General features: G+C 41.9%; 1 protein-coding gene across 4 annotated transcripts in view; it reads right to left on the reverse strand.

The window, feature by feature from the left end:
- Positions 1-27,595, reverse strand: part of dock8 (dedicator of cytokinesis 8) — a 78,565-nt gene that overhangs the window by 25,710 nt on the left and 25,260 nt on the right. For 3 of the 4 annotated variants that reach the window (XM_084056006.1, XM_084056008.1, XM_084056009.1), the window contains 23 exons: positions 25,686-25,895; positions 24,088-24,173; positions 22,594-22,660; positions 17,636-17,785; positions 16,666-16,746; positions 15,834-15,993; positions 15,305-15,444; positions 14,463-14,556; positions 14,193-14,355; positions 12,032-12,149; positions 11,307-11,377; positions 10,950-11,094; positions 9,773-9,874; positions 9,588-9,683; positions 8,468-8,702; positions 7,797-7,961; positions 5,943-6,121; positions 5,395-5,484; positions 4,703-4,798; positions 4,373-4,522; positions 3,080-3,193; positions 1,244-1,399; positions 441-580 (listed from right to left, as the gene is read on the reverse strand). In XM_084056006.1, coding sequence (XP_083912132.1) covers positions 441-580; positions 1,244-1,399; positions 3,080-3,193; positions 4,373-4,522; positions 4,703-4,798; positions 5,395-5,484; positions 5,943-6,121; positions 7,797-7,961; positions 8,468-8,702; positions 9,588-9,683; positions 9,773-9,874; positions 10,950-11,094; positions 11,307-11,377; positions 12,032-12,149; positions 14,193-14,355; positions 14,463-14,556; positions 15,305-15,444; positions 15,834-15,993; positions 16,666-16,746; positions 17,636-17,785; positions 22,594-22,660; positions 24,088-24,173; positions 25,686-25,895 — 3,008 coding nt within the window. Of the gene's footprint in view, positions 1-440; positions 581-1,243; positions 1,400-3,079; positions 3,194-4,372; positions 4,523-4,702; positions 4,799-5,394; positions 5,485-5,942; positions 6,122-7,796; positions 7,962-8,467; positions 8,703-9,587; positions 9,684-9,772; positions 9,875-10,949; positions 11,095-11,306; positions 11,378-12,031; positions 12,150-14,192; positions 14,356-14,462; positions 14,557-15,304; positions 15,445-15,833; positions 15,996-16,665; positions 16,747-17,635; positions 17,786-22,593; positions 22,661-24,087; positions 24,174-25,685; positions 25,896-27,595 lie in introns of all 4 variants that reach the window. The other variant, XM_084056007.1, reaches the window with a different exon arrangement.

The raw sequence follows: 27,595 nt of genomic DNA on the forward strand, positions 1-27,595 counted from the left end.
CCATTAACCAGTGTATTAATACTGTTATCATAAGCATAGATTTCTTTTGTGAAATGTGCCATCGTAGATTCTGTTTAACCATGCAGAGCAAGCAACATTGATAAATAATTTACTTGTGTGATCACAAAGTTTTACTTGTGTGTACAAGCGCGCCAATGAATAATGAATTTCTGGCAGGATCGCAATATTAGGTCTTTTTATTGGTTGTAGGGGGATCACCGTTGCAGGATATATGGGATCAGCCTCTAGTTATCAGTACTCCAGCCGCCATCTAACCATCTGACATGACCTGTGTCACCTCTGCTCGCCTCAGAACGATCCCAAAGGAAGGAAAGCGTGTGTGTGTTGTGCGTGCGTGTGCGTGTGTGTGTGTGTGTGTGTGTGTGTGTGTGTGTGTGTGTGTGTGTGTGTGTGTGTGTGTGTTTGTTGTGCGTGTGTACCCCTCAGACTCCATGTCCAGTGCAGCGCTGAGCTCTGTCAACAGTAGCCCTGTGAGGTAGTGCTGCTGCTTGAACTCCAGTGACAGCTCAAAAAGCCCCAGAATCCTCTGCTGCTCCTGGTAACTACAAGAACCGGAACTCTGCGTGTGAAAAGACAGAGGGAAGGACAGAGAATGGCAAAACAGAATTTGAAATATCTATTTATGAACATTATAGAATTTTCCCATTTTTGGAACAACGTTTTTCAGGCCAAGGACAACTTGGCTGAGAGAGAGATTAAGCAGGGGACCCCCCCCCCCCCACAACATATTGTATAAAATTGCGTTCCAGATTAAACTTTTTCATAGATAGCTTCATAGACTTGTTTGACAACACTATAAATGTGTAGCGTTGTGTTGGATTCATGCTAATGTGTATTTTCAGTTAACCACTTAAACCCTCAATACTTAGAACACTTGTACTTGGTTTGCCTTTCCCCCCCCCCCCCCCCCCCAACACCAAACCTCTTTGCCAAAAATAGCCGATCTACAAGCTCCCAACGCCTCACAGTGCGAGGGCGTTGTGCGCTTGTAGATCTGCTATTTTCGGCAAATGTTCCCTTCAGAAAAAGGGATGCTAGGGTTCAAGTGGTTAATGTAAAAAAAAACATCCCATCACACAAAGTTATGGCGGCCCCCCTGCAGTAACTCTGAGGTCCCCCTAAGGGTCGGGACCGCCTGTTGAAGAGTCTTCAATGAAGACCCAATGAGCTATATGGACACAAAGCACTAACAGCTGAAGAGGTGAGTGACAGGTGAACTGACCTGTGAGGAGATGGATGGATTTGGGGAGGCGGGGGCAGAGGCGGGGCTACTGAAGTACAGGCTCAGGTTGAGGTAGTGCTCATGGCTGCACAGGATACGCAGGAACTCCAGACGCATGCTGATCAGTGTCGGCATGGGGACACTCTTAGCAGACATCTGGGAACGATATGGGTCGGGGGAAATTCTTTATTTTGCTTGTTTTTTACGAATATATTTATTGCCATTTTTGTTTCAACAACAAGTATTATAGACAGAAATCATATAACACATGTAATCTAAACCCACATCCCACTTCTACCTCCCTCATTACACAACATACAGATAGTCATTTTTCCCTACACATAAAAGCTGAAAAACCACTTATCTATTTAATACAGGTCCCAAAAGATTATTTTTCAAATCTAGTAGAAAATTCTTCTTTGATAGCAAGTCAGTCCATTTCTCAAAAGGAAGACGATTACATGAGTCCCTGGACCATTGTCTGACATCTGGTTTGTGCAATTATGCGTTTAGCTCGGAAAGACCGTTTCATTTTATGTATCCTTTATTTGTCCAGGTGAGTCCCATTGAGATGGTTATCTCTTTTAAAGCGGAGACCCTGGCCAAGGGAGCAACAAACTGGGGTTACAACATAACACACAAAGCAAATTACACATTTATACAAACTCAAGTAAAACAGCTGCAGACCTGAGTTTTTAATGTCTGAAATAAGCTTTTAAAATCACCCTAAAGGGACCAAGTGCTCCAGTTTAATGTCTTTCTGGAGCTGATTCCAGGACCATCATGGAGCGTAAAAACTAAAAGCAATCTTCCCAAATTTTGTGGACGGATAAGGGATGGTAAAAAGTGGCAGGTTCTGGGAGCGGATTTTATATGAACTTGTTTTTCAATTAAAAAGGCAATTTAAATAGCCAGGATTTGCCCAATGATGGCTTTATAAATGAAAATGTGCCAACCAATGTAAAAGGGAACAGACCTTGGATGCACAGCTGCGGACATACTGCCCCCCCCCCTCCCCGGCAATTCAATTGTTTCAAGTATTATCATTCCAAAACTTCATGATTCCCAGGCACTCCCTTAAGCAGTGAAACAATGTGCCTTTCTCACACATTATGTTTTACACATTGGTCTGGAGTATTGGCATCAAAACAATGGAGTAGAGATTGGGTAATATATGTACACTTAATCCACTTGTACCGTAATCATTGTAATGTTGTATTGATCGTCTGAAATTGAGCTTTATGACAAACTCCCTCCCATTCATCAACGCTATCTCCATAACAAAATCATTACAGCAAGCTAATCGTTTACTCTCCATTTCCTCAGACATCTTAAACTGATCAGAGATACTGTACCATCATCTTTTCCTAAGCAGAAAGAGGTGGCAGTTGGATTGGGTTGCTTATCTGTAAGCCTTAAACCCTATTGACCAAGGTCCCCCAGGGCTCTATCCTTGGCCCACTCCTTTGATCCCTCTCTACAGCAAATCTCTTCGACGTCGTAATGTATGTCATATTTTTGGCGCAAATTTTCAAAAGATCGTGCCAATACTTGCCAATCGCCAGGTCATGAGTACCCGGTATAAAACCTTTGTTATCCCCATATAGCATGAGACCAAAGACCAAAGTATCTCTGAGCTGTAAACTTTGCATAGTTAATTAAAACCAATGAAGATAACGGATTCATATCTTTTCACTGAAGCTCTGCAACTGTAAGGTATGGGATGCTACTCTTTTAACATGGTTTAGGTATCTTAAATGAACTTTTAGCAATTAAGTCCCATGCAACAACTATGAGGACAAAGTACTGTAGGTAACAGGTGCAGGTGTACAGTACCTGGTTGCAGTAGTTTCTGACCAGTTGGTAGACAAATCCCCGGTCCATGAGAGACAGCAGGTCATAGAGGAAGAACGCCAGGCTTATGTTGACTTTCTCTGCCTGTTCCAGCTCCTGAAAAACCAACAAGAGGAATCAACAAACAGCAATCAATAATGTAATAAGGCTCATACTGCATCCAAAAAAAACATGCAGGCATCAGCTCCACCAGTTCCTGTTGTACAGAGCTCGCTGCAGGCAGGAACTAGATCATCCAGTCCACTGGTTTCCAAACTTTTTAGCTCAAGACCCAAAAAGAGAAATTAGACATTTGCAGAGGACCCAAACTAGTGAAAATAGCAGATCTACAAGCTCACAACGGGCCGCAAAGCTTGTAGATCTGTTATTTTCACTATATCTTAAATGTTTTTTTTTGTTTATTTATGGAAATTATTAGATATTTTAATTTTATTTAAGAAATACTTTTGAAAAATGTTGGAATCGTTTTTAATTGATGAAGAGTTGTGACTTTTTTTTGTTTAAACTTTTTTAAATCTTTTGAAAATGTATGTGTTTAGTTTTTTTATTTAGGATTGTTATTTAGAACAAATAGGGGTTATTTATTCGTGACCCACAAAAATCGGTTCGCCACCCACAAATGGGTCCCGACCGGACTACATCTGGTCAACTCAGTTGAAATCTAGTTCTACAGTTACAAAAACACTTAAACCCTCTATACTTAATTGACCGGGTCTCCCAGGGCTGTATACTACAGTAGATCCTCTAGAATTTCCCTCTATACCAAATCTCTTCACTGAAAACAGCCAATCTACAAACTCACGCATTGTGTTTCACCAAATGTTTGCCCCAAAATAGGGACACTAGGGTTTGAGTGGTTCAATTACTACGCACAACTTAATCACTTGATAAAGTTTCAGTCCCATGGAGCTCTTCATCGCACCCTCGTCTGGTTGAAGTGTTTGAAATGTGAAATTCAACACACACACACACACACACACACACACACACACACACACACACACACACACACACCCCTTGGGAGGGACTTCACTAATAGTGCAGTGAAAAGGACACATCCTCCCAGCCTCCCATCCTCAAACCCACAAATGCTGTGTTCGCTGGAGCGAGGAGGCATGCCACTTCTTGGAAAGCAATCCTGGGCTAATGCCCCTGGTGGGTGAGTGTTTAACCTCTACGCCTCGAGGACGTCCCATGAGATCAGTTCTTTTCAATGAGTTTAAGTAGGCTAAACACACTGTGATTTAAAAATAACATAGTCATCATCATCCATACCTTTTGTTGCTTGACCAGGATGGTTCCGATTTCAGCAGTAACTACGCTAACGATGGTGGTGACGTCATCTTTGAAGCGGTCAGAGAAGCGACTCCGTCGAGGAATATTTTGCTTCTCCAGATGATTGACATGCTGAGCCATGCTCTTCACCTGTAGCGTGCACGCACACGCACACGCACACACACAAAATATATACTGTAGCATATTCATTCTAAACTGACTGTAATACAGTAATAGGGCACTACAGTAAAATCAGTGTTCAATCAATGAGTGTTCATTTATTCATTTGTAACTGTTAAATTAACGATGTGTATATCATAGAATACTGACCAACAGCTCAAAGAAGAACCAGGCATATTTATAGGCGTTCTCTCTGCAGACCCCAGTGCTGACCACCATCTGCAGGGCCAGCTCCTCGTGGAACTGCTGCAATAGACAGAACACAGAGCCACTCACTCAGGGCACATTGCTTCTAATGGTGGGTTGTTACTCATTCTTAACCAACACAGTGTGCATTCACTCAGAAGAATATAGGCTGAGCTATAAACAGGAGGATGAATGGAGGGAACTTTTGACATCAGACATTAATTCATTTACTTGTGAGTATAATGTCACACTGCCCCCTCGTGGCAACTACTGGTAAAGAAAAGAAGAGAAACTAATTTAGGGGAATCTCTCTCTTTTTTTCTAGGCATTTCTGTACAATGACCAGAGAGGCAGCGTAGGTTCGAGTCCCGTTCCTGACGGCTTTTGCTGCGTGTCATTCCCCAGCTCTCTCTCCCGTTTCCTACACACCTCACTTCACTTTACTATTAATAAAGGTATAAAAAGCCCTTAAAAAAACAACTTACTGATAGAAAACAAGCACTGCTAAAAGATTGTAGCAAACCATTTTCAGATTCAGGATATAATTAAAACCTAATCCTGTGTATTTTTTGTGTGAAGTCTATACGTTTCTGTTTTTGGACAAAAGTGTGAAGTCTATACGTTTCTATTTTTGGACAAGGGTGTGAAGTCTGTACCTTTCTGTTGGAGGGTCTGGTGCCTCCAGAGGAGCCCTGGTTGCTGACATCAACATAGGTAGACATGCGGCTGCCTGGGTTATTATGACCCTGGAGATGAACACAGGAAACACACAGGTTCCATCACAATGAACATGATGAATGTGGATGTGTCCAAATATGGTGGTTGACTAGTGGCCTATCCCAATGCCTAATGTTCTGTGAGGAATGGATATCAAGTGGGTGTACTGTGTGTAGAAGAAATGATGCCATCATTTACATACTCTGTGCGCATTTGTGTGTACAAGTGTTTGACAATAATTTGCTCAGTGTGAGTATGTGTGTAGGCTTAAATGAGTCTGTGCAAGACCAGTTTAACGGTTGTGCCATTATTTTTTCCAGAGTGGAAAGGCTTAGAAAAGCATTTACCCTATTTGTGGTTAAAACTCTTCTTTGAAGCTACTACAAATTCTCATTTTTTTTTGTTTGTTTGGTGGCAGCTCATCTAGACATGATGGCCATTGGTCCATGTAATAGTGCAAACATTGCAGGTATCTGGTGTGCAGTACCTTGGCAGTCAGGATGTCTTTAACCTCTGCATCCTCAGCAGAGGAGTGGGGAGCTGGGATGTCAGGGTTACTGCTACTGCGCGCCCTGGACTGGAGAAGCATGTTGCCAACAACAGAAGCTGTAGCCCGGCCCATGGTGCTGTAGCGACTCTCTGCAGGAGGCAACGAATTGCCTTGACCTCAACATAGGACCATGTACACACACACACACACACACACACACACACACACACACACACACACACACACACACACACACACACACACACACACACACACACACACACACACACACACACACACACACACACACACACACACACACACACACACACACACACACACACACACACACAATTAACAACTTGATGATCCTAACTTGATACTTAACGATGGTCATCGATGGGTGAAAGTGTGGAATAAACGCAGCTCAGAAAGCACTCACAGTGTTTATCTTTTTAATGAAAGCTTACAGTTTCAGAGATGTAATGTTTTGTTTTTCCGATTCAGGTTGTTTTCCTGAAATCTTTCTCAACTTAGAGGCCCTTTCTCACCTACCTACCCTGTTTGGTCCATTTTAATTGAACTGCGGTGTGTTTACTCAGTCTAATTCATTTGAAGAGGTGACACCATGCATTCAAACTAACTGAACTCTGGTCTCTGGTCTGAATGAAAACGTACTATTCCACGTGCACCAGAGTTTGATTTACTTTAGATGAGAACAAAATCTGACCCAAATATAGGAAGTGAACCAAAAAAACTATAAATGTGTTAATGATTATAAGTAAGACATATTTTAATAAATTGTATTCTATAATTAGGTCCAACTTAAGGTCAAGTTAACACACTTTACAGACTTAATTTAGTGATTTAACAAATGATAATTTTCAAATAATTAATTATGACCATAAAAGTCAGTCTCACTCGACTCCCTTGAAGAATGACTCCATTCTCCGTCTTCTTGGTCTCATTCCATTATTTCTCAGACCAAGAAGACGAAGTGTCTGGGAGTTTCCATTAGAAATTCTGTCCAATACATGAGCAACCATTTATACCACTGGTTCCCAAACTTTGTAGCTTGAGACCCAAAAGAGAAATTTATGTCTCCCTGTGACCAGAACTAGTGAAAATAACAGATCTACAAGCTCACAATGTGTCACATCGCGACGCATTGTGAGCTTGTAGATCGGCTATTTCCACTACTTTTTTTAACATTAATTTTTCAAATTTATGAAATTTCTGTGTGAAATTATTTAGAATTAGTTTTTAACCCATTTAGACCTGAGGCCGATAAAAAAAAACGGCTTCTAAATCCTGACCTAACTTTTCTGTAAAATGTAGGTATATTTAATATATATATTATTTGTATTTAAAAATTAGAAAAATATATGTTGCTATATAATATACATAGCAACAACTACACAAAAAGGGGTTCCGGAATAAAAGGTATAATAACGTTTAGTTGTTCCAGGTCTAAATGGGTTAATTCATGAAAATGTTTTTGTCGGGCTAAAAAAAAAAAGAAAGGAAAATGAAAAAAAAAGAAAGGGGATATTCAGCAACCCACAAAAATGGTGATTTAGACTATGTGACTTTTGTTTACAATGTTTGGAATGCTTGACAAAGTGCAGTGAGAACACTAATTGGACCAAATGAAAAATACAACAATGTTGCAACTTCACGCCCAAATCGCACAAAAGTCAACAGAACTATAGGTGTGAATGCACCCTCAGTCTCACTCTTGGACCCAGGAATTTTAAAACATATATCATATCCTATGTGAGCCAAAATGTAATAAATATTCAAAGCTGATGTTTAGTCATGATCGTGTCAATACTCTTTTAAAAAAGGTACCTGCAAGCTGGATCTCTCGCGGTGCGTCAGGCAGACGAAACACCCAGTAGAGGTAGGATGCTAAAAGGCCGTTCCTGCCATGCTGGTCTCTGCTCAGCTCCAGGCTGTTATGGAGACTATTGACGACAGACACCACGGACTCAAAGGCTATCTGAGCCAAGTTGGCTGTTGCACAAAGACATAAGACAAGTAAACAAATAATGTTAGACTTAAAAAATACAAGTAAATGCAAAACAACATTAGAGGCTCCTAAAATAAGTTGAGTCAAAACAATATGTCGCAAAATTGTAGTATATTATGTTATAATAAAGCTAATGAATAAAAAATGGCTTAAAAATATTGTTCCAATATTCCAATGGAGGTTGCATTTTGCATTCCTATGATTCATTCAGACAAACATTTTTCTTAAAACAACAAGAAAATCTCTAAAACTCAATTCAAATAGTGGTCCCTCCCTAGCCCGCTCAGACACATATCTCTAAAGCTTAATTTACTACTCCATCGCACAACAGTGTCACTCACTGAAAATAATTGGGGTTTTTTTCCCTAGGATTTTTGTTGTTGTTGCATTTTATGCTTTATTTGGAAAGAAGAGTGTAGAAGGGTGGAAAGCGAAGGGCAGAGAGAGAATGATAGAGAATAATATGGAGCATAAATGAGGTGCAACTCACCAGTCTGCCCTGCAATGACCATGGGCTGCATGATGAGGGTGAAGAGCTTGTCCAGCACCAGGTGGAGGTAGAGCACCAAAGGCTCTAGTCTGGAGGAGGACAGGGAGATGATGCTGAGCTTCAGCTCCTGCTCCAGCTTGTTCTCTGCAATCTTCTCATCCCTGACCCGCAGGGGGAATGTGGCCCCGCCTTCCAAGGCGTGGCAGAGGGTAAAGAAACGCTCCAAGTGGTGGTCCTGGGTGCAGCGCGAGGAATGATGTATTAGATATGTAATGGTGTTTATTTTGTACAAGACAGAGAGAGAGAGAAAGACAGACAGACAGACAGACAGAGAGAGAGAGATGAGAGGAGAGGCACTAAGTCAACACTCCAGGTGGGTGTCCAGGAAAAACAGAAGCTGTGTATATTGGCACTTGTCCACTGCATGGTACCAACTCCACTCAACCTTACTCGCTTTTGGCACCAGGTACTTTATTTTCCACTGCAGTTATAGCAGTGTACTTGGTCATCATAACCTATCTGCATAGAAGAGCGCTAAAGAACAATTGCAACTTATCTGCAAATATCTCTATTTCACGATACAGTCCAACAAAAGCAGTTTCTTAACATTATAGGCAAAAAATAAGCCGTCACATATACAATGGCTAGTTTAAAGGTTTGTTAAAGGGGCACGAAACCCTAGGCTGATTTTGTAGGTTTTTTTAAAACATGGCAGGTTAGTAAGCAACGCAGACGTTAGATTTGGTGCGCCCAGAGCCATGTGTGTGGCAATGTGCAAACAGTATTGACACCTTTTGGCATCGCCTCAGCTCACTTGGAGGTGATACCAAAAAATTGTGTGTGTGTGTGTGTGTGTGTGTGTGTGTGTGTGTGTGTGTGTGTGTGTGTGTGTGTGTGTGTGTGTGTGTGTGTGTGTGTGTGTGTGTGTGTGTGTGTGTGTGTGTATTTGTGAGCGTGAGTGCAAGAGATCTGTGTGTGTGAGGGAACAAGAGAGAGATCTGCATGCGTTTGTTCGTGAGTGTGAGAGCAAGAGAGGTGGGTGTGTGTGTGTGTGTGTGTGTGTGTGTGTGTGTGTGTGTGTGTGTGTGTGTGTGTGTGTGTGTGTGTATCCATTTCTCACTTGTGCATGTACAGAGGACACAGCCTGAATCTCCAGGTTGAACAGTCCTTTATGACTCTCCATCCACTTGACTGGAGGGTTTTGGGTGGGCATTTTCTACATGGACAAAGAGAAAGATTTAATATACTAATAAATACAAACAGAATGAATAAATAAGAGTCCAGTGTAAGGAAGCTGAATCGTACCTCAGGTGAGTGCAGTGAGTAGTTGGCAGGCAGTCGTTCCTGGGCGATGGGGAGACAGTACTGACCCGTCTGCAGGCGGTCATTATTCAGTATGGGTAGCCACTGGACAAGAGGCAGAGACAGTGGACAGCTCTCAGTGCATGTATTCATGATGGATAAAGGCTGGGCGATATTGTGATATGAGACCATTGTCTGGGATTTGGGATATTGTAATATGCTGATATGGTTTTAATCTCTTAAGCCTTAAATCACTTATGTGGATTCAAATTAGATGGGGAATAAGTAAGCCCACACAGACGACCAGATGCTGATTCTGGCATGAGAAAATCCTTAGTGTTCATTTAACTCAGAGAGTGCACTCTCAGTGTTAACTTAACGCTGAGGATTTTACTGTGTACTGTTAAGTGATGTGTGTATCCCTTCGGACACAACAAACAGCCCAGCATGTTCAGTCTCAGCAGTCATACGCATTTAACCACTATATACTTAGTTTACCAGGGTCCCTCAGAGTTCTATCCTTGGTCCGCTCCTTTTTTCCCTCTATACAAAATCTCTTTGCTAAAATTAGGCCATCTACAAGCTCTCAGTCACAGTGCTTCGTGTTGTGAGTTAGCCAGAGGGCAAGCTACAACATGTCGGTAACTGTTCCCTAGGGTTCATGTGGTTCAAAATGTGCGGCTTTTGTTGATTCCGAAACGTCAATCAAATAAATGGAGCCAGGGTGTGCGATTTTTTTCATGCTTTTTAAGATTGTTCCTGAAGGTCAGCACCTCACCAAACCATTGGTGTGCGTTTACCGTTCCTGCTTCAAAATGTGCTGCTGCCATATTGATCTTCATCAGGTAGTACATACTGTAGGGCTGTCATGATCATGACATTTTTGTTGACAATTAACTGTTGTACAAATAATTGCGATTATCGAATCGCAATTATAATTAATCATAAAAAAAACTTTTCTGTTTGGACACTTTAAATACTTTTTTATTTTTTCAAAAATAGCGGAAATTGCAGATCTATGAGCGCTGCTATTTTTCAACAGATGATTCTACACAGATTCATGAAAATGATTCAGATAATTATGCACAATGAATTGCGATTGTCTCAAATAATTGCAACCAGGCGGTTACGTAATAATTGTGACAGGCCTAGTAGTTGCACAGGGGGTCGGGACTCTTACTGAATATCCTATGAGCGTCTCACAGCTGCCACTCTGGTTCTGTTTCTGCTGACAGCTGATATGATAGAAAGTGAACAGGAGGTGGTGTCTCTCTGTCAGTCGCGCGGGAAGGGCCACCTTCACTTCCTCGTAAAAGTCTGGGGACCTGGCGGAAATTCGACAAGGGAGAGCGTGAGGGAGGGAGAGAGAGAGACAGAGGGATGGAGGGAGAGAGAGTAGGGTGAATGGGAAGAGGAAGAGAGAGAGGAAGGGAGGAAGCGAGCAAGTAATCACGAGAGACAGTAAGACAGAGAGTCAGTAATTATAATTACATTTATGACAATATTATGTAGAAAGCAGTAAGCATGGTCCACGTACTTGTTGTGGTATGTGACAGGAGTGTAAATCTCCTGCACAAACTCAGGACCGCTTGATTTCCCAAAGAATACCTTTGAATTGAGAGTGAAAAAACAAGGTGACAATTAATAAACCCTTTATGTATCAAATAGATTCAATGACACAATGTGCAATCTAATACAAAAGGCATTAACCACTTAAACCCTATCTTTGTTGTAAAGTTTTAGGTACTCTAGATCAGTAAAGCAAAAATAGCCGAGCTACAATACTCAATCTTTTTCCATTTATTTTTGCCTATGATAATAATAATAATGAATTGCCCAAAATAGGGACGCTAGTTTGAAACTGGTCTGTCTGTGGGTTTTATGAATATTAGCCAATGAAAAAAGTATTAACAAGAGCTTGTGACTAAAATAATAACTTTACTGGATCCATTTGGAACACTTTTTTACATTTCCTGAACAGTAACGGTTTTGGACAGAAAAGGTTTCCACCCGACAGCAATGATATACTGTACTTTTGTTGACCGGGGTTCCCCAGCCGTATAATCCTGTGCCCCCACCTTTTTCCATCTACAATAAAACCCTTCACTGAAAATAGCCGATCTACAAGCTTGTAGATCGGCTATTTTTGCTGAATGTTTGCCCCATAATAAGGACGCTAAGGTTCCTGTGGTTAAGAGAGGGTGGGGAATGGACACTGATCAGTTCTGTATGAGTCCATGTATGTTTCACAGCTGCACTTACAGGCAGTGAGCAGCTGGCGTCCTCTCCACTCATGAACTGGAATTTAATGCTGATGTTCCGCGCCGATGTCAATCTGTTGACAAAGTTCAGCCTCTGAGGGTAGATATAGAGCAGGTTCCTGCAGAGAGAAGAGAACAATTTCTGTTCAATACACAACAACGTTATCTCAAGGCTTAAACACACAGTGCCAAGCTATGTGTACTTCTTCTGCCAAGGACTTGGCGTTACTTCCAGTGTTGCTATGTCTGCAACTTTGGGCTTGTTTTTGTGCAAAGTTGCGTGTAAATATTGGTACTTGCGGGTTGCGTTTTTTTTGGGCTTGTTTCTTAAGTATAGTTGCTTAATTGGGCTTCCTTCTTAACTCACCGAGTGCCAGAATTATTTCTGGCTATGTTGTCCCAGTGCCAGAGATTTTTTCAAAGTAAAAAAAAAGTGCTTAGGAAGCGAGATACAGCCCTTTTCAGTTATAAGTTAAAAAAGGAGTGGATGGAGCTGCAAATCTTCAGATAATGATATCTTGGGTTCAGATTTTATTTTATTTTTTACTATTTTTTCAAAAACACGGCAAACACGTCATTGGCACGTTGCGCCATAGCGGTAAATCACGTGAAACACGTTAATGGCACTCAATGAGTTAATGTTGTTTAAACCAGTAGTTCTCAAACATTTTCATGGCAAGGACCTCCAGATTAATATGTAGGGTATTTATCCACAGCCCCCTCCCCCCCTTCTGAAAATATGTTGTGCCAGGGAACAAGATTTGTGTTGTTAAAATGCTTAAAAAATATTCCACAATTACCAGATTTTTCTTTTCCTTTTTTATGAAAATAGCAGATTTACAAGCTCACAGCGTGTCGCATCGCACCGCATTGTGGGCTTGTGGATAGCCTAGTTGCTTCTTTTGGGCTTGTTTTCATATACCTGGTTGCTTATTTCTCTCGCAAAATCTGGCAGCACTGCCAGCACTTCTCTAATCTCTAGACCAAATCTCTAGAGCAACAGATGGGGTTAAAATGAGCTACGATATTTTGCCTGTGTGTTTTTTCTCATTTTCCCATTGTAAGCTGCAAGCTTCTCTGGCAAAATGTGCGAATAGGAACAGACTGAACTCCTGACGTATCAGCACCATGCACTATGCCTTCCATCACATTGACTTAATTATGCACCTCGTCACTAAAATAAATCGTGTTGCACCCGATGTGAATGCACCTCAACAACCAGGAAATGTGAAAGTAGTCAAGAGAATGTAGACAACCTACAGTATGTATGTAAAACGTTTTTTTTTGCAGCTAATGTCTTAGTTACATGAGGATTGTTGTTGTGAAGCTGTCTTTAGTAATAGGAGATTTGTTTAAAGTCATACTGTGTACATTTAAACCTACAGTTTTTGGAAGAAAATGAATTGGGATATGTAGCTGTAATACCCAAGGATCATTATCTAGGAGCAAATAGCCCTGTGGCTGTGGCATGCCAACTTTGACAATTCTTATGAAGACCACTGGAGGGCACCCTTTGCACAGTATCATATCAGTCATGTAAAAACAAGCATTAACCAACCATAATAGTCTGAGTGACTAAGTCATAATCACTATTACTATACTATGTTGTTGACTGCCTGTGCTTTTAACACAACACTTCAAACCTGATATACAAGGTAAGGTTGTAAATTGCATAGAGCACAAACAATCCACAAGCATGTAATTACTATTCACAAGGCTTGTTTGCACATGGAGTCAAACATGTTGAGTCGATATTTTTTTTAATAATTACACTGTAAAAGCATGTAGCATGTCTCCTCACAGTGCTCATCTATCAGACATTCTCACAGGTACCTTGAATTACAGGGTGGACCAAAACTGTTGGTGTGATGAGATGATGAGTGACACTAGCTATTCCTGTTCGCTAGTATAAGTACTCTGAGTGTCTGTAAACAAACTTGTTTGCTAACCTGAAGCTACATGCTAATTGTTTTAAATACCTCCATGGTGCATTACACACTCTTTTTCAACATATACTTAGCAAGGTGAACACCTTGGAAGAGCAGGGAAGCCAAGTACTGTATATACGTGTGTGTGTGTGTGTGTGTGTGTGTGTGTGTGTGTGTGTGTGTGTGTGTGTGTGTGTGTGTGTGTGTGTGTGTGTGTGTTGAACACAAACTCACCGGTAGATATTGTGAGGTACCAAGACCTCAATAGCGGGGAATTCCATCACCTCTTTGATTGGCCGAATGTTCTTCTCAGCCACTGGGATCAGAGGGATGAGCTCTGAGGAGAGGCAGGCTGGTGGCATGTCATTGACTGGTGACATGTCCAGTTTTATGGTACCTGGACACCATGAGACAGGTCACACAACATTATTATAACCATACAGAGCATTACACACAGTAAAAACAGAAAAGAAAAGGAAAATAGCTCCAGAGTTGAAAAACAACCTGGTATGGTCTTGAATCTGCCTTTTGGAGTAGACGTCTTCTTAATTTCTGACAAGACCTTTAACAAGTCGTCATCACTCAAACGGTCTCCCTCCTGGAAAACACACACACACACACACACACACACACACACACACACACACACAGTATAAATACGTCTTTACTGGCCTTCTACCTGAAATTGTGGCTGATGATCAACACAGACATTCTTTTTTGTAATGGGAATGTATAAGTGGAATGCGTGACATGGCATGGTGGATGAAAACACATGAAAACATTATCCACATGTCTGCCTCTGTCTCTCTAGCGTGAGTGGAATGTAGGTATATCTGTTGTGTCTCAAGGAAACAATAATACTTGACATTTTACAAATGACTTGCCATTAACAGGTATGCATGCAGTCACCGTGTGTGTGTGTGTGTGTGTGTGTGTGTGTGTGTGTGTGTGTGTGTGTGTGTGTGTGTGTGTGTGTGTGTGTGTGTGTGTGTGTGTGTGTGTGTGTGTGTGTGTCAGAGTTGGCGAGCAGAAAAGAAACTGAACAGGGAGCAGAACAGGCCTTGCTTTTTAGGTTCCATTTCAAAACATCAAACTTCCCGTCAAACTAAAGGTCCGTACACACCGGGAGCGTTTATATTGTGCGATTAATTCACATTAATTTAAACTGCTGTTTGTGTCATGAGTACATCCACACAGACCACAATTATTATGCGCTGATAAAGAAAAGTAATTGTATTTTTTGACACAAGATTGTTTATTTGTCACTCTCCCAGGGTCCAAGGACAATTAGTCTCAAAAAGATATGAAATGATGATTAAATTAGTTATGTGTGTGATCAATCTCACCTGCTTGAATAAAGTGCTGATGGTGATGTTAGCAGGTTTAAAGCCAGCTACGTTATACGGTTGATCCTCTAGGGTGCTGAAACGTTCCGAGTTCCTCCTGGGAAGCTGTGCTCTCCTGTCCATACTGCTGGACTTGCCCCCTGGAAAGAAGTACAGGCACAAGGGACTAATTAAAACGGCACAGCTGTTAATTTTAGCCAATCTCTAAAATGATCTGCATATGTGCTCACTGACAAGTAGCAGATTTCAGGCACTCTAGATCAGTGGTTCTCAAACTTTTTATTTTCAAGGACCCCCAGTTTGATAAGCATTAGGCCACGGACCCCCATTTGATACCATTTGCTATCTCTGGGACCCCCAATCTATACTATGAAATCCTAACTCAGTGTACAAATGGGTTCCATTCTATAACTCCTACAGACCTATAAGTCCTCAGGAACCCCTGGGGGTCCCCGAACCCCAGTTTGAGAACTACTGCTTAAGATACAGTATATGCACAGTCAGGCGCACACAATCACAAAACACATACCTCGATAGCTGTCCGAGTCTGGGACATCCCGCTCTAGCGTGGCGGTGCTGATGACATCCATTATATTGATGGTGGCCCAGGCGAAGGGCATACGATAGCGACCCAGCCTCTCACAGAACACCTCTGCCTGCTTTTTCAACTTCTCCAGCTTGTCCTTGTTCTAAGGACAAAAAAAAGAAACAAGATTAACCATTTCAGTCCTATATACTTGGTTGACTGGAGTCCCCCTAAACACCAAATATCTTTGCCGAAAATAGAGACAGACAGACAGACAAACAGAGACATGATGAATGCAGAAGACTGGGTGGTGGGGGTTGAAGGGGTCATTCAGGTCAGGTCATCCTCCTCAGAAGACAGCATGGAAGCATGAAGACCCACAGAGTCTAGAGGTTAGACGACAGAACTGGGATCTCACATACGTAGACACACACTGAGCAGCTATTTTCGCTGAATGTTCCCCCCCAGGACGCTAGAGTTCATGTGGTTAAAGTCAGAATTAAAATGTTGCCAGGGGCACCCAATAGCTGAGAGGTCAAGGTGCGTACCACATAGGTTCAAATGCCCGACAGAAAGTCTCCAATTCAACTCTTGGGCCAGACGGACCATTTGCTGCATGTCACTCCCCTGCTCTCCCTGTTTCCTGTCTACTGTATCTCCACTGTCACTATCAATAAAGGCTCAGAAAAATCCCTGAAAATGTGTTGCCACCACCAGGTTTTAGATGTTGTCCAGAGGCTAGAAAATTACTTAAATATCTACAGTGTACCCAAAGGATGTGAAATGTAATGGGCGTGTGTTTTTGCACAGTGAATTATGGTCTTCGTTAGAATACCTTTGTTGAATCATTCTCCCTCAGGGTTGTGTAGGGTTCAGCACAGTCACCGATCTCTCCTTGCTGAAGAACCTTTTCGATCTTAAATAAGGACAGCGAGAACATGATTCAACAGGCCAGTTGAACACTTAAACATAAAAACATACATTTGTCAGAAGAACAGTATGTAATGGATGTCTGTCGAGAAATGTACACACAGTCAAATCCTATTCATCTCTGAGTCTAACACAGAGGATTTTACTGTGTACAAGTCTTAGCGATGGCCAGTAAACAGGCCTGGGAAAACAGTCAATCTTTTCAAAAGGAGTTTGAATATTATAAGAGCAGAGCAATTTTAGGTCAGTGAATACCGTTGTTGTATTTTACAATGTCCTGTCTCAACATATTTCAGGAAGCAGTACGACCTGTCTAGCCAACTGACACAGACTAATTTCCTTTTACTTTACACAGAAAAGCCCTCATTGTTAATTTATCCATGTATCCAACTAAACATAACAGAATGGACCCTCTCACAGTTAAATCAACCCTGAGGATTTTGACACGTACCTACTAGGACTATCCTTCACTAACACCTTTTTAGTCAAACCGATAGTTATATGAATTTGTTGAATAATCAATTAGTTGTTTTAATCTATACATCTGTAAAATTGTGTTTGCTGCACACACTCATTGAGAGACCAGCCTTTTCAGGTTGGTGAGGTTGAGAACTGAACATTCTAATGTTGATTTCACAATGGCTATACTGGCCAATTGAAAGTTCTAGACGGGCAGAATGAAAGTGTTGATATCCAGAGTTTTAGAAGAGATGTGCACATGTTTCAAGAAATAATTCATTCAACAAATCAGCATGAGAAAAAAACTAACTAACTAACTAACAAAGTCTTGGTCAACTAAGACCAAACTGACAAATGAATCAATTATTCGACTATGAGTGTGGGCAGTACTACACGAGTGCTCTATGCATCCTTACCTTGATGACCAGGTAGATGTCTGGTGAGGGGTACGTGATGGAAAAGATGGCAGACCTGGCCATGGTGGAGAGGTCCACACTTGGTGTGTGGGCCTTCAGGAAACCCTTGAACTGTTCTGAGATCAGATCACAGTAGAAGTTCTCCGATATCTGGACAAAAGAGCGGGAAATATATATTGATGTAAAAGCACATACTGCATGTGGTTATTTACTACTTACAGTAATTACGTTTTCTTCTGCCATACATTTGTGAGCATAGGAGAACACACAATTCCACCCAAAGTGGATATAACATTCCATAATGGAATCCCCACTGTACCCATGGAGGGGAAATTAAATCAATATCCACAAGATTCTCATTTCATTTATCCCATTAAAACCGGGAACGCATCTGTCATTTTAGATTTTAAAAATCATTTTAGATTTTAGTTATATATTGGTTGGCTATTAAAAAATAGCAGATATATGCAAGCTCATAGCGCAGCACGAAGTGAGCTATGAGCTTGTATGTATGCTAGATCTGCTACTTTTGAGAAATCATGAAAATGTGTGCAAATCTTTGAATATATATATTTTTTAAAGCAAAGATTTTAACTCAAATCTTTGCTTCTGGGGGTCCCTGGAACAAAATATTTTCAGATGGGGGTTGGCAGCCAAATACATATAATTGTGGGGGTCCTTGACATGAAAAGGTTTGAGCACCACTGACATAACAAACATACGTTTTTCAGAAAAGCGTTTTAGATTTAGAAGACATTTGTAGAATCGGCCTCAGGTCTTAATGGGTTATTTATCTACCTCATCTACAGGAGCAAATAGGGCTTTTTGAGTAAAGGCTGTGTGTGGAATGCTATCCGTTCAGTCCGATCCGTTGTTTCTCCAGTTGCCTCCCTTGCGACCCCCAGGCTACGAACATGACCATATGCCCTGACCCCTCCTGTTGTGAGTGTCATGTGATCCTCTCCATTAACCAGCCATTAATTCCTCCCCCCCACCCCTCATTCCTTTCTCCTTGTCAGGCCCCTGTCCGGCCTCTTTTGGATGTTCATCTTAAAAAGCATTTGAAGGCCTGTTGGGAAAGTCATTATGATCTGAAATCCAAGTGTTATCCCTGGGAAATTAACCCATTAAGACCTGAGGACGATTCTAAAAATTCTAAATCCTAATACTTTTCTGAAAAACATATGTTGCTATATCACTTTTTCATGTCAAGGACCCCCAAAATGATATGTATTTGGCCACGGATCCCCCTCATCTCAAAACATTTTGTTCCAGGGACCCCCAGAAGCAAAGATTATAATTTTTGAAAATAGCAGATCTACAAGCTTATAGCGCAGCACGAAGTGACGCGCTATGAGCTTGCATACCTGCTATTTTTGAAAAGCCAAAGTATAAAATAATTAGCTCAAATCTAAAATGACACAGATGCTTTCATGGTTTTAACAATAAATAGCCGCATTACAAGTCGCATTACAACATGATGTGAGCTTGTAGATCTGCTATTTTCACTAGTTTTTGACAATATTTGCCTATAATAGGATGCCCAAAATAGGGACGCGAGGTTGAAAGTGGTTGATTAAGTATCATACAGGGATTACAGCTATTTCATTGTAATGCAGGTAGGTACTGCATGTTGTTAATTATCCAACTACTAATAAAACTAACAGATTACTACGGTCAGTTTGAGTCACATTCACATAGATAGGGTCCTCAGAGTGACAGCTGTCAGGAGATCACAGTAGAGTGGAAAAGAGAAACCTAATTACATTAAAAAATGCTACTTGTGTTCATGAATATCAGTTTGTTTCTGTCTGGCAACTGAAAACAACTGGCTGAACTCAAGGATAATCTCTTTGACATTCAGACTCAGTTGTAAATGTCAAAGAATCAATCAAACCTAATAAAAGTGAAAACTGTAAGCTTGACGATGCATTCATTTATGAAGCTTTTAAAAGTCCAAAAGCTCACCAAATCAAAATTCCCCTCATGTCAGACCAATCTTTTGTGTATTTAATGAGACATGAAGCTGACCAGAATGTTATTTTCCAAAGTAGCAGTTTTAAGTACTTTCCTCTTATCCATCACAACATTGACAATTCATAGCCTAATATGATGTATTTCACTCCTCACTAAATGATATTTGTCACAAAACATTTTACAGTGCATCCATGAATCGTGTATGGTTGGTCAGTTGATCAGAAGCAGTGCCTGTGTTGGTGCGCAAAATCCTTTGTATGTATGTACCTCATCTTGCACAAAAGCCCTGATGAGCGGTCCGGAAGGACAGGATTTATAACTGGAGAATTATATGGAATTATATGAACATCTGCAGCAGATTTCAAGAATGTGAAACAACAAACAGTGCTTCTAGTGAGCCATGGAGACAGCAAGGGAGGGATGCAGGAGGAGAGAGTGAGAAAGGAAGGAAATTGGACAATATTATGACAGAAATGCGAGGAGAGAAGGAGAAAACAGGATTCTAGATAAAGGATATGGAGGAGAGACATACAGTAGAAACGAAGAGCAAGATACAAAGAGAAAGAGAGAGAAAATAACAGTAAAAGATGTCTCATCCTTCCAGCCTCATCAAGTCATAATTGAGTAAACAAGCTGGAGAGTTTGTCCTCCACCGTGACAGAGATGCATTTCATAACTTCAACATCCTGTCTCTGATCCAATAAGCAGGAAGTTGTATTACCCTTCACAAGGACACAGCCAAGCTCAACAACTAATTTAATTATGCTGCTACTGTTGGATCCAATGTGACAAAACACATTTAGAGAGCGGGCTGGAGGACTGCAAATATCAAGGAGGTAAAGAGTACACGTATCGGCACATGGACATTTCTATTTTGAACCGCAACCATCTGACTATGTGAAGTTGTCAAAAGACTGTAATGTATGGGGGGCGCTGTCGCCTCACAGCTAGAAGGTCCTGGGTTCAATTCGCTGTGGGCGCTCGGGGCGTGTCCTCTCCTCCGCGTCATCAGTGCCCATACCGTAGGTGGGGTTGGTGAAAGGGCCTTTCTGTGTGGAGTTTGCATGTTCTCCCCGTGTCCCCTAGGGCAGGTAGTGGTACCCTCACAAAAAACATGCAGTAATCCTGGTCTCTATACTGCCTCCCCTGGTCAGCCGGGGTGCCTGATTGAGGGGAAAGGAACCGCTTGGAATAACTCCCCCCTGTCAGGTGATAAGAAGCGGCTTGCTAGCTCCTCATGCATTGAAGGAGGCATGAGCTCAGTTCTGGGCTCTGCCTAGGCTGGCAGAGGGAGAGTAGAGCCCAGGATTACATAGGCAATTGGCAACTGGGTGAAGAAATGGGTTACAAAATCGTGGGGGGAAAAAGAAGAAAGTGACTGTAATGTATAATGGTGCTCAATATTATATTGCCCTACTCACTCCTACCAGACCATAATGTCCAACAATCCTGCAGTGGCTTTAGAGGCCAACCCAGGAACAGTGCTGAATAGCAGACAAGGCCAGAGGCTAAAAGCCCATCTCATTTGAGAGATTCCCGAGCACTTAAGCACAAACTAAATCCTTCCAACCTATTCACCCCCCGACCTCCCCCAAAAAAGAAAACAACCTCTACAGCTGTGCAAATCCATAGCAAACATAGCACAAAATACTGTGGTTCAAAGATGTTGTCTGGGAAAGCAGTGTACACTACCACAACATTATAGTGGGTACGGTACTGAGAAGCAACATGCCACAGAGCTTCCAGATGTCCTGCTGAGACATAAGCCCTACACATTACACCGACTGATCCCAGTCACTACCACAACATAATGCCAAACAACTATATAGATCAGGGGATTTCAACTGATTATGAACCAGGGACCACCACCCTGACTGAGAATCAACCTGGGGACCACTGTTGTGTTGGGAGGGGTGATATGGGCGTGGTGTGGGGGGAAAAGCTTGAAATTAAATAATTACAGTTAAGGGCTTAATTTAATTTGTTAAAGGACGACTTCACCACTTTTCAACATATCTTCATATAATAGGTCCTCACTAATGCTCATGATAAAATGGTACAATTTTTTTCTAATCAGTCTGTCTCTCAGAGGAGGGCTGTAGACAGTTCAGAAACCCGTCTACCAGTGACATCATCGATGGGGAATCCAAGCTAATAGAAACTGCAGGCTTTGTATTCCTGGAAAGTTGCAATGCAATAATAGATCCCATTGTTCTCGCCTTAATAAAAATCTGAATATTTTTTTTAAAATCTTTTTAATCCTGCCTAACGATGATGTCACTGGTAGACGGGTTTCTGGACTGTCCACAGCCCTCCTATGAGACACAGACCAAGTAGAAAAAAATGGTATCATTTTATCATGAGCATTGGTGAGGACCTATTATATGAAGATAGGTTGAAAAGTGGTGAAGTCGTCCTTTAATTTGAGGTGAATTAAATCAAGCCCTTAACAGTTATTATTTAACTGAGATATGCTAGTGGTCCAGAGCTAAAACAAACTCATGTTAACTGATTCATAGCTTCTTATGTATGAGCGAGCAGACACATGCAATTGATTATGGGCACATTTCCTAATAATGGTGACTCAACCAGGCAATCCGGTACAGATTCCCTTGAGATTCTAACTCCCATTTCTGTGGAAGATCTTGACACACTTCCAAGTAACTGACAACATTGACGCGTCATTATACGTCACTAGGTAATTTACTGCACTGACTCTCAACTAGTGGTTGATCAAATAAAATAAAATACAAATCTTACTTTCCTACATAACTAAATGCATGGTCAGGGACCACATGCAATACTTTCACAGACCACCAGTGGTCCACGGACCACCAGTTGAAAACCCATGATATAGATGTACTAGACACAACAATAAAACTGCACAGATCTATAGAATTAGATTCATCTTATATGTTTTAATATTACAGGGACCTGCAGCAACGTACAGGTGTGCCCTCACCAGCGATGTGTTTTCTTACCTTCTTCTTCTCCTTCAGATCATACAAGGCCAGGGTAGCAAATAGAGGCTCAATGTCAATCTCAAACCTACGAAAAGCAAAGAGGAAGAGCAAATTTAGAGACTTATTCTAACAATTGGATGAACAAATAAGTGTAGATAATGTTTTTCCTATTATAATGCTCATTGAAAACTATATTCTATTGTATTCCTTTACACCTCTGCAGAGGCACTGAGAAGCAATGTGTGCACGAAATGATGAAATGAGTCAACTTAAGGTTAGGATAGCAGGCCGCCAAACCACCAAAGCAGAGCAATGGACTCAACTCAAATATTTGGCAGGTTTATGGAGCGGAGGAGGACTGAGGGAGAAGATTGAAAGGGAGAGTAAATGGGAGCGTGTGTGTGTGTGTGTGTGTGTGTGTGTGTGTGTGTGTGTGTGTGTGTGTGTGTGTGTGTGTGTGTGTGTGTGTGTGTGTGTGTGTGTGTGTGTGTGTGTGTGTGTGTGTGTGTGTGTGTGTGCGTGCATGCGTACACTCACACTAGTGGCTGTGTGAGAACGGTTTCTTGTGAGATATGTGATATAACTTCTATTGAGCGAACAACGTTCTCTGCATTTGAACCATCATAACTACAGAGAAGTGGTCTGACCATGCTCGTGTATAGATACATACGCATACATGCACATCTGTGCATGTATGCGTGTACGTACGTGCGTGCATGTGTGTGTACGAGAGGGTGTATCAGGCTGTGTACCGTATGTGTGATCTCTGAGGACACAGATACTGCCTGTGTCCTGATTATGAAAAAGATTGTCAACAAATGTTGAGAGATGTGGAAAAACTTGTTTCCTTCACTGACAGGCCTTCATCAATCACATGTAATTGGTGATCCGTTTCCTGTTGTTGATATAGCTCCACACGTGTTTGAGGGGACTGTAGTGATGAGACTATTATGAGGTGACACAGACTCACTCACTTGGTGGTCAATCATCACGAACCAATAAGCAACAGCTGTAAATGTGTGTGCGTGTGTAAGGCAGACGGCAAGAACGAGGGAGAGGGGAACAAGGAAGGGAAGTAAAAGGGATACTTGATATACACACACATGCATGCGCACATACACACAGTACAGGAACAGAGGCAGCCTTTGCCCACAGAAAGTGATGGTCTAGAGAAGAACAACAAGCGCTGCAGAGAGAAAGATGTCCCATCAAGCCACACTCCTCCAACCCTCCCACCCGGGCTCTATCCTTCAGATTTGCTTCATGCCAGCGGCAGCGTTTTACTCTAAGTCTAAAGTCATGGTTAGTTGTAGCGTACAACAAGAATGCACTGTGTGCTAAGTGCTGGGTAAAAGGTCACATTCTCATGAAAAGAAGTCAGTAGTGCGCATGTTGATCATGCCTCTATAATGCAACTCTCTGTTGATTCCCCCCGTCATAAGTTGTGAGATCAGACGGCGGCTGTATAATTTATACGGTTATTGCCCCCGTCCACTCCTCATATTGACATACTTGATAGCCTGACAGCGGACAAGGATGCGGTCGCCCATATGTTCCTTCGGGCGTTCAGGGACGGGGCGGATGTCCACTGCGTCGTCCTGTGCACAGAACAAGAACACTTTCACAATTAGAAAATATACAGTACCATCTTGTGACATAATCCACATTCACGTGTAATGTAATGTCTGTGCTGTATCCGCATGTAGCTTTTCTTCTATGTACAATATGTATGATTGTGTGTATTGACTGATTCAGTGGTTCTCAAACTTCTTCATGTGAAGGACCTCTAAATTGACATGTATTTGGCCGCGGACTCCCATCTCAAAATATTTTTGTTCCAGGGACCCCCAGAAGCAAAAATTTTAGTTGATCAAAAATATACATATTCAAAGATTTGCAAAAAAAAACAAGATTTTTCAAAAAGATCTACAAGCTCGTAGCGCGGCACTCGGTGCTGTGCTATGAGCTTGTAGATCTGCTATTTTTGAATAGCCAAAGTATAAAATATGGTTAAAGTGGTTGAAATGTTTGTGACGCTGTATTTTTTTTTTTTTTTTTTTTTTTTTTTTTTATAATTTTTATCCCACGATTTTGTAACCCATATTTTTTCACCCAGTGCCAATTGCCTATGTAATCCTGGGCGCTACTCTCCCTCTGCCAGCCTAGGGAGAGCCCAAGCTGAAGCTCATGCCTCCTTCAATGCATGAGGAGCAAGCAGGCCGCTTCTTATCACCCGACAGGGGGGAGGTTCCCTGGTTAGACGTAGCGCGTGGAAGGAACACGTTATTCCAACCAGTTCCTTTCCCCTCCATCAGGCGCCCTGACTGACCAGGGGGAGGCAGTATAGTGACCAGGATTACTGCATGTTTTTGTGAGGGTATTAACTACCCCAGGAGACACGGGGAGAACATGCAAACTCCACACAGAAAGGCCCTTTCACCAACCCCACCTTGGGTGTGGGCACTGATGACGCGGAGGAGAGAACACGCCCCCAGCGCCCACAGTGTCCCCGGCGGGAATTGAACCCAGGACCTTCTAGCTGTGAGGCGACAGCGCTACCGACTGTGCCACCGTGCCCCCCCCCGTGACGCTGTATTAACACATTTTGCTGGCGACCCCCTGGCACCCCTCCAAGAACCCCTGGGGGTCCCCGGACTCAACTTTGAGAACCAATGGCCTAATTTATAGTCTGTTGTACGACGGCGTACTGCGGCGGAAATGGACGATATACAAGCTCACAATGCATTCAGTCCTGCTAATCTCACCTCTTATCTCACCCATTGTTTCCCAAACATAGGGTCCCAGACTCCCTGACCCATTTGTATGGGTCGCGAGTAAGTATCCCTTTTTTTTTAACCTTTCCTACTATATACATTTCCCAACCTTTTTTCAAAAGATTTTCAAAAAATAAAAAATAAACAAAAATCTGAAACTTTCAAGTCAAATTGTTTTCAAAAGGTTTATAGAACTTAAACAAAAAAAAACAGCTATTTTTACATTTTTACACAAATAGGGCTCATAATGTTTTTTTCAATGTTTTTTTCTCGGGGAGACACCAAATTTCTTTCTTGGGTCTCGCCCTGAAAAAGCATGGGAACCCCTGGTCTCACCTCATCAGCTGGCGGGTAGAGAGCAAACAGCTCGGGGTGCCTGTGGCCCTGCCGGGCCTCTTGGTTGAAGCGATCCAGCTCTTCGTGGCTACTGAAACGCAACAGCCCCTCCACTCTGGGGTCGGGGGTCAAACACCGCAGGTCAAAGTCCGAGGAGGTCAGCGTGCGGCCGCTTTCGTCACTCAACACCACCAGGGACGGAGATTTCACCTGGGGCACAGAGAGGGTGAGAGAAAAGAAGAGGAAAATAAGTTGATGCATGTGAATGGGAAATGAGAGAGATGGAAGGTAAAGCAGAGAGAGGAGAGAGACAGAGTGGGAGGTTATACAGAGGACAGAAATAATGCCACGGGAAGCATTATCTAGAGAGGTTGGATGAAAGTGGAGTCAGTGGATAGCATGCTGCATTAGTATATTAATACACTATCTTACCTTAACCCTTAAAGGCCAGTCCGCACCAATGCAACTCATTGCAACATGTAACTACTTGCAACCATTATCCCCAATGGCAGTTTGAAGGAGTTGCATTGGTGTGACATGGCCTTAAAACTGTTTTGTTGCAAGGAGTTGCGACTAGTTGCAGCGGTGGGGTTTGGCCTGTATGCCTAAACGTTTTAGCCATTTTTTAAAACATTTTTCACTATTAAAATAGTGAAAATAGACGATCTACATCGACACGTTGTGAGCTTGTAGATCGGCTATTTGAACTAGTTTAAAATGTTTTTCAAAATAGTAAAAAATGGGAGTGTTTTGCCATGCAAGTGTTGTTTGTGTCATGAATACATTCACACAGAACATGAATATTATATTATTCATACAGGCCATAAACTGTATGAATGAGGGGCCAACTATTATGAATAGTTTAATGCGAAATATTGCTCCAGATGTGTAACAGTGTGCACTTCTTATTTTAAAGTTTGAGGATTAGGAGCAAACCAAATAAATTATATCCTTTCTATCCTATGGGTAATATAAAAGTGAAGACAGACTACAAGGAGTATCTGAATATTTGTCAAGATCTACAGTACAGAGATCATAAATGAAAGCCATATAGAATCACTCTCACGCTCATCCACGGGGTAAGGCATACGTAACATAACTACTCTCACACACTGAACTAGTGGTGTAAAGAAACTAAGTACATTTACTCAAGTGCTGTACTTAAGTACACATTTGAGGCATTTTTACTTTACTGGATGGAGTATTTCCAGTTTTCAGTACTTTGACTTCTACTCTACTACATCTCAGAGGCAAATATTGTACTTTTACTCCAGTGCAATTATTTTAAAACTTTAGTTACTTTATAGAATTTGATAATTATTACAAAACATACTACATTAAGCACTTCAGCCCTATATCCATTTTGGCCATTTTAAAATAGCCGATCTACTCGATTTTTTAAAAACTTGTGAAATGGGACATTTTGCATAATGAGTACTTTTACTTTTGGTACTTTAAGTACATTTTGATGCCAATACTGTTGTACTTTTACTCAAATAAATTTAGAATTCCGGACTTTTTCCACCACTGCACTGAACTATCTCATCATTATTCACACCTTTGTCTCGCTTACTCCCGTCATCCATCAGCCTCTCCCCGAGAGCTGCCCCCCCATTCACCCCCACCCTCAGCCCACCCCAGGAGAGACCACGCGCCTCCACCCCAGTGAGGCTTCACTGTTCACTCTGGGAAAGGAAGCTGCAAGGGCACCAAGCCACCAACACATGATGGTCTCCAGGCTACAGCCAAAACAAACCCCAGTGGAGTGTAAAGGAAGACCCATAAAAGACATTATGTGACAATAGAGTTGCCCCCAACCCCCACCCCCATCACCTCTGTCACTCTCTCAGATTGGCCTGTAAATCACTGGTTCTCAACACCTGGTCCAGGGACCACCGGCGGTCCAAATG

This window comes from Gymnoscopelus microlampas (genome assembly GCF_963454915.1).
Source record: "Gymnoscopelus microlampas genome assembly, chromosome: 4".
Lineage (NCBI taxonomy): Eukaryota > Metazoa > Chordata > Actinopteri > Myctophiformes > Myctophidae > Gymnoscopelus > Gymnoscopelus microlampas.